At 39.6% G+C, this 12,172-nt stretch overlaps 1 protein-coding gene across 1 annotated transcript in view; it reads right to left on the bottom strand.

Annotated features, from left to right (window-relative positions):
- Positions 1-45: 45 nt before the first annotated feature.
- LOC128876964 (uncharacterized) overlaps positions 46-12,172 on the bottom strand; it is a 426,442-nt gene continuing 414,315 nt past the window's right edge. Inside the window, exons 11-13 of the mRNA XM_054123829.1 lie at positions 8,916-9,067; positions 8,617-8,689; positions 46-8,539 (exon numbers count right to left, since the gene is read on the bottom strand). Of these exons, the coding sequence (XP_053979804.1) occupies positions 8,518-8,539; positions 8,617-8,689; positions 8,916-9,067 (247 nt within the window). The 3' untranslated portion in view covers positions 46-8,517. The remainder of the gene's footprint in view (positions 8,540-8,616; positions 8,690-8,915; positions 9,068-12,172) is intronic.

Below are 12,172 nucleotides of genomic sequence, written 5' to 3'. Positions count from 1 at the left end.
AGTATTTTGGAGGGGATAGTTTTATGCCAGTCGAAAGAACACTTCTTGGAGAAACGTCCATTAATCTGTAGTTTATTTCGTAAGACATCATCGTTTCTACAATAATTGTAATTGCTGTCTCGTCGCTGTTACATGATTGAGCCTATTTATGTACAATAGTCCCAACATATTCGATCGGATAGATCAAAACCACGGAAACGGAAATTCCGACGTTTATACAATAAAATCGACGCACGAACAACAGAAACGAAAATAAAGCGGTGGGGGAGGGGGCGGGTTCAGGGTGACTTACATTACGAAATTGCAAAAATCGTGTAACATTATGAAATCGTTGTACGCAACATTCAGGCTGACCGATCGACAGCTGGATCGACCGTAAACAATTTTTTTTTATTGACTTTATTTGTAACGCTGGCAGTTGTTCCGTTTAATGAAACGATCATTTATTTCATCTTACGAAATCGTCTCGTACTTGTCTTTACAAAAGAAACTCCCAATACATTAATAATATATCAATATGCCATGGTAATACATCGTGATTGCTACAACATGATTTGCTCGATTTCCATTTCAAACTTGGACAAATTATAACATTGTATAAAAATCGATTACTGTAATATAATACTCGTCTCCAATCCCAACCCTTTGATTCGTCTCTAAGAGAAACCATCACCCTATTCCGTGAATTTCCTTCTACAAAATGTGTATTCTCTTACAGTGATACAATATTGAAAACAATATTTTAAGAAAAGGTAAATTTTAAACACCGAAGGCACGTGCGACTTTCAAGGTTTCATTTTTCTTGTACTGTTTCCTAAAATCGTTTCGGCTTCTAAAAAAGTCGATTTCATAGAAGAAGGTTCAAGGAATGGAGCTCTATTTCCTCGCGATTAATACGAAACAGAGTTCGAAGAGCGTCAAGCTTCGATTTTGACGATTTCTGATGCTTGAACTGCACTTTTAAGTAATCTTTTGTTTTTCTTTGAATCCTCCTGAGCCCTCGTTACCCTTTTCAAATGCACATTTTGTAGACGAAGGTTCAAGCAATAACGCGATTACTTTTCAATTTTACGCGACCAGCACTATAGTACGAAAATGAAACGAAGAACGATACGTTCTAATTGACGCAGTGAAAATGCTTTTCAACTTAAAAACTAATGGCAATCGATCTCACGCCGAAATCCTGCAACGGACGCAAAGATGTCGATTGTTATCATTGTTTCTGTTCGACACCTTTGATCCGACGGTTCTATACAATCGATCGTTCTATGTACACCGATGAGATATATTTCTTACTTTAAAAAGTTTCAACTGTAGATCCAAACGATGATGAAAAAAAGGACAATCTAGCTGTCGATCATTCAACCAATTACATTGATTCTCTCGTTTCTGCGGTGTTCAATCGCGAATCTAAAAAATGAATCGCATTTGCGGCGTTGAATTCTATGGATGAAAGTACACGGAAATCGATCGCGGTTCATCTTCTGTCTCCAAGGATCTATATCCATCGTCATCGAGAGAAAACGAACGACGTTCGTCGCGGGGGTGTTGCTGAATGGAACAGGGGTGAAAAATAGAGAGAATTACACGCAAGCAAAATCGGTGAATGAAATCTGCTGAGCTACGCAAACCTTTTTAACGTGTGTAATTATAAACGTCTTAGAATTAAGGGAATGTCGACCAAAAAATACGCTTAATATAAAACTTAACGTTAACTCTAACCCGAATACTCTTAATTTAGGCATAACGCGGCCCGTGTCCTAGTTTCAGAAAAAACGCGTCCTCTTTCTTGGCTGTAACTAAATTTTGCTGGATTTATTACAATATATTCTACTTTATTAAATTGTAACGATAGGTGACCATTGTTCGCGTTGGTTTAATTAACTATCTGGTTTGAAATTAACGTGGCTTACAAATTGTGAGTGTATCGTTGACAATCGCATTTATTTTTGTAATCTGCACTCTCAGGCAAATATATTTAGAGGAACGAATAGTGGTTCTCCATATGCATTATACAATATTGAAAAGAGGATAACAATATTGCACCTGACTATCTGGAAGGATATGATACATCAGGTGTTCCACCACCTTCGAGCATCCTCATTCAAATCTAATAGAATTCCTCGAAGTGAAGAGTCGATTTCCAAATTTAACGAATATTTCCACCCAGCAAGAAGTCTGCCAAGGATGCATGAGAAACCAGCAGACAGGTGCGCGTGGTTTCCGACCTAGAACACCGACACGGGCCCTCGACTAACGATCTAATGACTAGACAGTAAGCAAGTGTTCGTATTCTCTTCCAATCAATCAATCGTTCGAGGATGAAGGTTCGTGTGTACTATAAGGTATCGTTAGGCGATCTCAGATCGATCGATCGGCGATTATCGTGGTCGACAGGCCTTCGACGTCGACGCACGACGTGACATTGAGAAGTCGAGGACACCTTGGTGCCTCAGCCCCTCCCATCTTCTTCGCCGTGGTACCACTCTTAAGTTCGATTACGGCCTATCCAACCTTAGACTCTAGATAACGCATAGATATACGCATATGTTTATGTGTCATATAACTATATATATACAGGATTTTTTTTGTATGTACAAGAAACGCAACTGTAGGCGTTTGTCACGTAGCTTCGTGTCCTCGCGAAACCATTCGATCGCGACAGTTTCTAATTCTCATGATTCATTTGTTTCTGTTTTTCACTCGTCAGCTCGGTTATCGTGGATCAATTTTTCGCGCGGCACTCGAGCGATTTCCTGGCTGGTCGATGACCGTTCACCTTGTCATCACGCGGACGATCGATGTTCTGCTTCTCCATTTCTCTCTTCCTCTATCTCCCTTTCTCCCGTTTTCGTGTTACAAAAATCGTAGAAAAAAGCGATCGGTAGAAAATATTACAACGACCAGTCGTGCTGCTGCCCGCGTGAAATCAGTCGAGACGGGTGCGAAAGAAATCGAGTGGCTGGTATTTCGAGACGCCCCCGCTTCTCCACCTCGACGTCGAGTCGGGGATTCCCTCGTTGAACATGGGTCTGGTAACGACCATTTTGAACGATCTTACGGCGCGAATTCGCCGCATTCGAATCTTGACAACGCCACACGGATGCTTACACGGTAACACTCATTAATTATTACGAACGATTCGTACCGTTGTATCGTGTATACTTCTATGATAAACGTGCATGGATAATTGTCGACTTCGTTCGGGACTCTGAGGGCTCGTTTACATTGCTGCTACTTTTTGAAAACCTAAATCTGATTCGAGACTGTTGGTATATCAAAGAAACCTTTTCGTGAAGGTATATTATTGCGTTTCGATTGGGATTTATTACAGTATTAATTGCGTCAGAGTTGAAGAACAGTCTTCCATTGGTCGATAGTTTATCAGTGGTGCACATGATTTATTTCATCAAATTGTGCTTATACCATACGTCACGTAGTTAACAGATTCTTAATGGGGTCACGTCGAGATAAGCCTTTACGACGAGCACTAAAGTATTCGATAAGTTAACAATTTATTTCTATGTAATCGATATCAAAATTGGGCTTTATAAAAAAGAATGGGTATATAATTCAAGCATAGTGCAGCAGTGTAAACGTGCCCTATCGTCGGAACATTCTTCGGGCTACTGTGTTGCCGAACTCCTTTCTCAACCTTAAAAGTTTTCGAGAATCTTGAAAAGGTTTTCCGGCGACATCGACGGAATACATTGGCAACTAAAGTAGTATAAAATAGATAAGATTTAAGATAATCGAGCATACATACATATATGTATAAAGTACTTATGTGTAAGTCCTCCAAAGTCAGAGAGGATTAAATTAAATATAAGAAAAGTAAAAATAAAATATGTTACAGTTATCGAGCGTAATACTAAGATCTAGTTTACATACAGGCAATACATTCTTAATATAAAATGGTATTACCAACGTGCAATTGAGTACGAAAGTAATTAATTCGGTGCTTCTATGAAATTTTCTTTTCGGAGTGTTTATATCAACGAACACATTTTTATTTAATCACGTATGACTTCAGAACTGAATTAGCGTTGGTTTAAGTAAAAAGATAAAATGGTGCTTCGACTCAGATTAGGTCTGAATTAGGCAAAGATAATTGAAATCAGCACTAAATGTACACGATTCGATACAAAGATGTTCATTCTATACTTATCAGTGATTTTATAGAAACAGTGAATCACTTTCCTCGTGGTATGTACATCTAAACTTTATCAAAACGATGATATGGAAACTTTAGTAAAATGTACAGTAGAAATTGTAATACTGTAGGTGAACACGTGCATCGATGGCGATTTCTAATCGTTAATCTTTAAAAAAAAAAGAATAAGGTTCGGAGAAAGGTGTCCGGCGTACAAATGGTGTTGTTCATTTTTTGGCTCGATCGATGAATTATACTTTCTTTATCGCGCGATCTTCGCGCAGACTCTGGTTCGTTCTCGTACATACGACGCTACTCTGTTGCATATAATACACATTTGTTTCTCGTACTGAGAGAAGAACGCGAAATACATATCGTTAAAAGTATCAACAACTACGACCAAAGATTCGCATCGATTAATCCTGTAGCGTAAAATGCTCGGTCCATCGAGACGGACTGGTGTTACATAACGAACAAACCTTCATTACGTACCATTAAAACTATTTAAAATTAATTACAATCGAAGCCTTTATCACGGAAACGGTCGATAGAAATGTAGAAAAATATTTTGCGTTATTAAAATATCGTGTATCCGTACGATTAGTATAAATAACATAGGAACGGTAGAACGAAAGAAAATTGTTACATAGAAAACTACAAATTAAACGCGCCAGAAGAGCTGCCCGTTGACGTTCGCATAATTTAAACGCTTCTTAACAAAGACCTACGACGAATAGTACGAAAATAAAATCACTGATAAAATTTTTCCTACGCGCGTGCTGATTACGAGAATCGCTCGACGGTGCGTAGATAAATAATTAAATTAAACGTAAACAATCTATGATACACTTCACAGCGAAAACAGCTGTTCACGTCCATTTTTCTCACCTGCGTGCATAACGCGTATGCAATGGAGAACCGGTGTATTATCACACCCAGTTTATACCGCAGATATCGCAAAAGATGAGAACATTCGACACGTAATCGTGTAAAAATACACGGAAATTATCTACTTAAACGCCTAATGACTGCAAGGTTTCTCTCAGTACGCGAATTTACGTATTAGCGAGCGAAAAGTTCAACGGTTCTGCTTCCCTCGCATTTCCCTCTCCGGATCGCGGGGCGCACGCGGATTTTCCGTCGCGTATCGCAGACGCGGTTTATACACAGGAAAAACGAACTCTTGGTCCCTATGTTTTCACAAAACTCTCCCTAGAACCCTCCACGCCCCCTCTGGTTTCCTCATTGTTTCTCTATCCGTCTATTACGAGTTCATTCAGGCAATGAACGAAACAAAAGTATCGAATCTCGGCTGGATCGATTCTTCGCTAGGAGCGAGCGCTGGTAAATCGAGATCGTCGAAGGAAAACATAAAACGTGAATCAGTGACGCGCGTATGGAAACGGTTCTTCGACGATGTAAAAAACTGTGTTTCTGCGAGGATCGCGAGGAACACATTCTTCTTGAAAAACTGAGTCGGAATAGTGGAGTAAAAGTTGCTTGTAGGAGGGGTAGTTTTTACAGTAATCGATTACCCTCTGTGTCTATTAAAGAAAGTCTAAATGAAATGATAGGTTTGATGTTTTCAAATAAATTATTCATTATAAAAATATACACGTGTAATATTTATTCATGTACATATTCATAATAAAACACTTATTTGGAAACATCTAACCTATCATTAAAACGATTCTTGTAATAGACACCGAGGGGACTGACTTTATATACGTGTTTGAGTGTGTATTTTGCGGTATACAGGTAATATTTCAGAAATTCATTGACCAACAGAAAATACGTAAGAAACATTCATGTGAATATCTGTCTCATTTGATCTTAGCTTAGAGATTAGTGAGTTCTATGTTTGAGTAGTTTGAGTAATATCAAAGAGTATTAATAGAGCATTCAGGTCATTGACTGTTTCCTCGAATATCTAAATTAGGGACGTCCCCAATATTAATATTTCACCACTGAGTCCCAAGAAAGGGCGATCACTGCAGAGAATTGCTGGCCTCCCTCGACAAATGACCAGAATCAGACCCGACTAACGATCAATTAGCAAGGTAATGAAGCTCTACCGTGAAGAACCGTAACTAAACACACGTCACCGCGAATGAAGCCACATATCGTCAACGCTGGCAAGATGTAAACGCTTCCCGAATAACTGCACGTGTGTGCGCGTTGCGAGCGAGTCGTATATCCCTGTTGTATCGATGATCGCGTCGAAACGTTCCAATCGTATCTCGTTCGTTAAGTACGTGCACGACGACCGTCGTCCGCTACTACGTATCCTAGAATCTTAAAACAACCTCCAGCTTACTCTACAGGAACGACCCTATACTTTTTTTTTTCTCAACCATCTCCTTCCACCTGCATCCCTCTGTCCACACCTAGGAGTTTCGTTAGCGTATATCAAAAGGACTATGTACAAAAGGGTCGGCCCATCGAGAACGATCCCTCGAGCATCTGTCGAAGGTGTCCAAGAACTCTTTCTCGCTGGTCCTCGGGCTTAGGAACTATCCTTACTGCTACGCGATACTGTCCAGTGAAATTTCGCGCTCCGACGGATCGATCGTCTCGTCGATCCGCGGACGACCTCGACCGACGCGGTCCTCGCTTTCAACGATCGTGGAACGCTCGAAGTCCCGCGACTGGTTCGTCTGGGAGTCTTGGAACTTCGACCAGCGTTGACGCGTTGACTGCTAAGCTGATTCCGTGTGAGTTTCGTCCACGTTGATCTCGTGAAACTTTCAGGATTGTTCATAATTAATGCTCCCAACTAGAGACGGATTGAGATTGTGCAGACCTCCGTGTTACAAGCACTGTGATGTCTTGTGGGGTGTGGGAGGTGATTCAGGAATTGATTTAGCAATTTTTCAAGATTCACACTTTCTCAAGTTCGTGGAGAACGTATGTCTTATTTGATCTTGTTCGGAATCTGATTGACTATCAGAGAATACTGATGGTCAGGAAATGAAATTGCAATTGGAATTTAAGCATCTCTTATGAAGGTCAAATACAAGGTAACACACATTTTTGCTCGAACAATCCCTGAAATATTCCCCATGAATTATGAGACGTGTACACATCGTCCGTTTTTGCCACAGTTTCCTACAAATATGTACACAGTGTATCAATCGAACCCTCTTTTACCATTTGCAGTCCAGATTTTCTGATTTCAGTACAGTTCTGTCAAGTCTCACTCGACATAGGACGGCAAAGGGTTAAATAAACAATTTGAAGTACTTATACTTTGACACAACTGTTGCACAACAACTTTTCATTTAGACTTTGAATATTCTCCAGCAGAGGAATATCCTATGCTATAACCCTTGAAGTCTTTATCTCAATCCATCCCTGTTTTAGCCTCGATACCTTCACCCTTTCCAAAAGTTTTCACAGCGTGCGTTAATATGGGAAGCACACACGAAACGTATATAGATAAATATTTCATAAATTAACACAGTAATATTAATATTTTATTTCTCGTAAGTGCATATATTCTGCGTACGTTTCGCATATGGTTTTCATATTCCATGCACAAAATCAGCGGTCTAATTACACCCTGGAAAACGACGTCGCAATAACCGAAACATTAGCGTTAGTCGTATACGCGTAACGTGGCCGTAGAGATGGAGAAAATTTTATTCGAGTAACGAATAAAACGCACAGCAATTGATTCGTGACGTTCAATTGAATATTCTGCATGCGTCTTGCAAATCTTCGCATATTCATTGTAAAATACTTCAAATTACAACTATTATTTAACGATTAACGGATGAAGAGTTGTTTACGTTTTATTCGTTTTTCGAAATTTGTATCTAGAAAGTGTTCGGTCCACCTCTGCGTTGCAGTCGACGCGTCGAAAGCGCAGCTAAACGCAAATGACGCTGCGTATTAGGCATCTTCAAGCGTTACAGAACGTGGTAACGCGTCATGCAAGGAGGAAACTTATCAGTTTACCGCGTACAGGGAAGAAAAATGTTGCCACGGAGCGCAAGAAAAGAAGTTGGCTTCGTTGGAAATCGTCGACGACCGCGTCGGTTTTCCTAGTACCTAAATGATGTCCTTAACCGATGCGAGATCACTACGTTGAATTATTCTTCTTTTACTTTTTGCGTTGTTCTCCATCGCGAGCTAATCGCTTCGGAAGTTTTCTCTTCGTCCTTTCACAAGCTCATCGTCCTTTGCGAGTCTCTCGTTCGCCAAACAGCATTTCTTCTTGCCTCCCCTCGATCCTCGCGGAGGCTGACCTCATCTCGTAGAAGATTCGTGCGTGAATATATTAACATTTATATGAGTGCGTCTATTTATATACCGGTCCGTCAATATCGCTCCCATTCGACGCGTTGCACGGTAGCTCGTTTTCACTGAGCGTTCAGCTCCGACCTGTTGACACGAAATTGTCAAAAAGAAAAAGGAAACGTTAGAGATGTTTGTGGTCCATAGTCGTTGAAATTACTTACTTTAAAGATTTATAACGCTCCTTCTCTGGGTTGTTGTCTGGTGGCTCGCACTCGAAAGATGCCAACGCCAGAGCTGTGGGAAAAATAACGAAGACGAATTGTTATATTTTTTTTAATAGGGTTAATAATGCTTCTTTCGTAATGTACAATTAGTATTTTCAAAAATTTACTATTTAGTTCCACTGATACCTGCAATACAACCTCTACTGTTAGTAGATATAGAGAAAATGGATAACAGCTATGATTTAGTAATTTTAACTTTTAAAACTGTTTATTTAAATATATAAAAAAAATGTTACCATTTTCGGTCAGCACCGGGCTCGCCTGAAGAAAGGCAATGACACGAGGATTCTTCTCGAAGGGACACGCAACTTGCTTCCAGGCGATGAATTCCGTCACTTGCTTCGCCAGCTGCCAGAATTTCTCGAAGTTAATGTGTCCATTCGGTAGCCTGGAATGACAATTATACAAAGAACAATTAAAACTTCATATCTCCGATATAATTAAATATTTATGATACGTACAGTATCATTCAGTGTTCGGTTAAACATTAATAACAATTACGGTTCAGAATAAGTATTCATTCGAGACATTAATCGTGAGAAATTTAAATATTAATATCTGACAGTAGTTAAATTAATTATTAACAATATTTATTATTTAAACACTGATGGGGAATATGATTATGCTGTGGTATTAATGTTCGAAAATCGATATGCATGTGTAGAAATCTCATTTCATCTTGTCTCGTGCGCGTTACTATTCCCTACGGAATAACCGCTGCTTGTTATTTTGTAAAATTAATTTCGGATAATCCCAGTCGCATTAGCACGCCCGTGAAACGCATTGATAGGTTAAGTTAATGGGCCAGGTCCATAAATTTCAAGCTTAGGACGCATTAATCAATCTTCGGTCTGACGTATGCTTCGATTGATTCAGAATTAATGAGAAATGCTTTCAGTTGCTCGTACAAGATTGCAATTAACATATCGTTGAGCCGTGTAAAAAAACGGAGAGCGTTGATTTCTACAAAAGTAGTTACATGAAGTCGTCCAGGTTTTAGATCTTCGACGTTCGATCTTTTTTTTTTTACAAATATTGCTTTAATACTGTTTTTTTAAAAGCTAAAACTGCTGAAAACATTATATCCTTCCTAATGTCCAGAAGTAAATCTTAAAGACCTGTTCTCATTATATTTTTTTTGTTCAAGTTTACTCGAAGTTAAATTCAAGTTTCATCTTTCGCGTGATATAAAGCAGAATCAATGATGCGCTTAACCAAGATCGTTTGATTACTCGATGAACGAATTTCAGCAACTGATTTCCACCTCACTGTGCACATTGTCTGTGCAGAAGTTAATATTGAAACTGAATATTTTACTGGGCAAAAGGAAAGTTTAGTGGAAGGGAGGCTTTTCGAGCTTCTTCATTTTGCAATTGCAAGAAGTGGGCTCAAAGTGGTCAGTTTGGGAAGAAAACTTGGAGAGTTTCCGAGTAGTCCCTTCAAGTTCTATATACTCATTGGAAGAAATGTGATTTTATGCGCAAACAATCTCGAAACTTTTTAAAATCATTCTCAAGGAAATGGAAAAGGAACAAGCTTGAGGTTAGGTGACTTATGAAACATTTTAATGCAGTAAAATGATAAGTGGACATAACACTTAAAATATATAATGAAAATATGATACCTGTTTCTATTGATATAACAAAGAATTGGATTTTTATGTATTGAAAATCCTAATACGAATTTTACTTTAATTCTCCACTTCTTCAATATTATCTAAATTGACTCCAAAAGTGCGATAAACGATCTTTATCTGCCAACAAAAAGTCTAGGCTACTTTATATCTGAAAATATTGTCTGTATACAAAGTATTTAAAATATGTTTGTGCTTCCCTTGTAGTGCCTTTTATTTTTGTTCTATTCAGATAAGAATTTGTTTAGATGCATCCCTTCCTTCGATGGACAGTATCACTTTATATCTAAAAATATTGATTACAAATACAAAATTCAATATTCTCATAATTTCTCCAAATTCGTCCAAATCAGATGAAACCTCCTTTCCCCCACGACCCAACACGACATAGTACACAATCCACCGTGTTGACTCCCCCTTATGCAATCGTAAATAACTCGGCCCAGTCAGCGATTACCTTATACCTTAACCCCAGATCCGTCCACCGATCCCCAAATCCGTTTTCTATGCACCGTCTAATAAGGAAAAAGGTCCGCAACCAATTATCCTCCCTCCTTCACAATGGACGAAATCCGTAATGGAATTTCGATCCAGGAAGGTCCCAGGAAACGGGATCTCTAGCGTGATGGAGGGGCAGAGGGTGCCTGGGTATCACTAGGGAAGATAGGTTTCTCCAGACCGCCGATGGATATTGGCCGATCGGAACATCCACCGACCGAAGACGAATAGCCAGCCGTATGCAAATGTCTGTTACGTGCGCGTTAGGCGGACGTCGCGTAGTAGGAAACGAGAGCTGCTGGCGCGCAACTTCGCGTACTTCTGACTCGACGATAAATTGCTCAAGTTCGATTCGTAATTTTCCGATGGCCTCCCCCTCCTTCCTTCATGAAAGACCCGTACGTGACTGCGTGGAGCCCTGGTTGTTGTATCGTTACTAGGAAACTCGTTCCAGGACCGATTCGAGTCGTTCCTTTTTTCCAATGGGTGTCGACAAGTTTCGAGAAGGTCCTGAAAGATCGCCCACGCCCTCCCTGAAACTCCAACGCTCCTAGTTTCACGGGCAACTGATATATTCTTTTTTTTTCGACCCGTGATGATTTGTACTGAGGACAGATTTTATTTTTGATGGCGAACTTTGGCAGGAATTGTAGAGGGTGAAGTTACGAGGAACGGATTTTTCGAAAGTGCATGGTTTTCCTTGAAATTTTCTTAACATACAGAAATTTAAGGGAAACCTGTAATTAATATTTTGGGAATCTAAATTAAAAGTTACAGAGGCTTGAAGTAGAAAATATAACTAAACTAAAAGTATTCATCAAAGACATTAATCGTGAGAAACTTTTCTATATTTTTATATCGATTGATTTGAATAACTAAACATTAATTTCTGACAATAGTCCAATTAAATATCAACAATACTTATTACATAGTCAATGATGCATCTATCCGTTTTTTTACACTGTTTACCACCATATTTCTAAAAAAGAACCACTTACAGATATTTAGAACATTAAGTGCTTCCAATCTATGGAGATTTAGAAAACCCTTGCGCAGCTTTCAATTCTCGTATTCCTCGAGCTGCCTAACCTCGTGATACACAGTCGTTCATCCGCAGGCTGCGTGCGACTCGAAGCAATTTGTATTCTCGTGTCTGCACGGTGATCTGTTCTTGGAATTCATGGGAACGTTTTCGGGCTGCTCAGACGATGGCTGCCCTAACATTCTACCATTCCTCGTGCCTCCGCCGTTTCGCGGATAACGCGCGCCGTTATGAGTTTAATGCACACATGTTACGCGCTCCAGTCACGCAGATACACACACACACACACACACACACACACACACACACACACACACACA

The sequence above is a fragment of the Hylaeus volcanicus genome, chromosome 5 (assembly GCF_026283585.1).
Source record: "Hylaeus volcanicus isolate JK05 chromosome 5, UHH_iyHylVolc1.0_haploid, whole genome shotgun sequence".
Lineage (NCBI taxonomy): Eukaryota > Metazoa > Arthropoda > Insecta > Hymenoptera > Colletidae > Hylaeus > Hylaeus volcanicus.
This window is presented reverse-complemented; position numbering and strand designations above follow the sequence as displayed.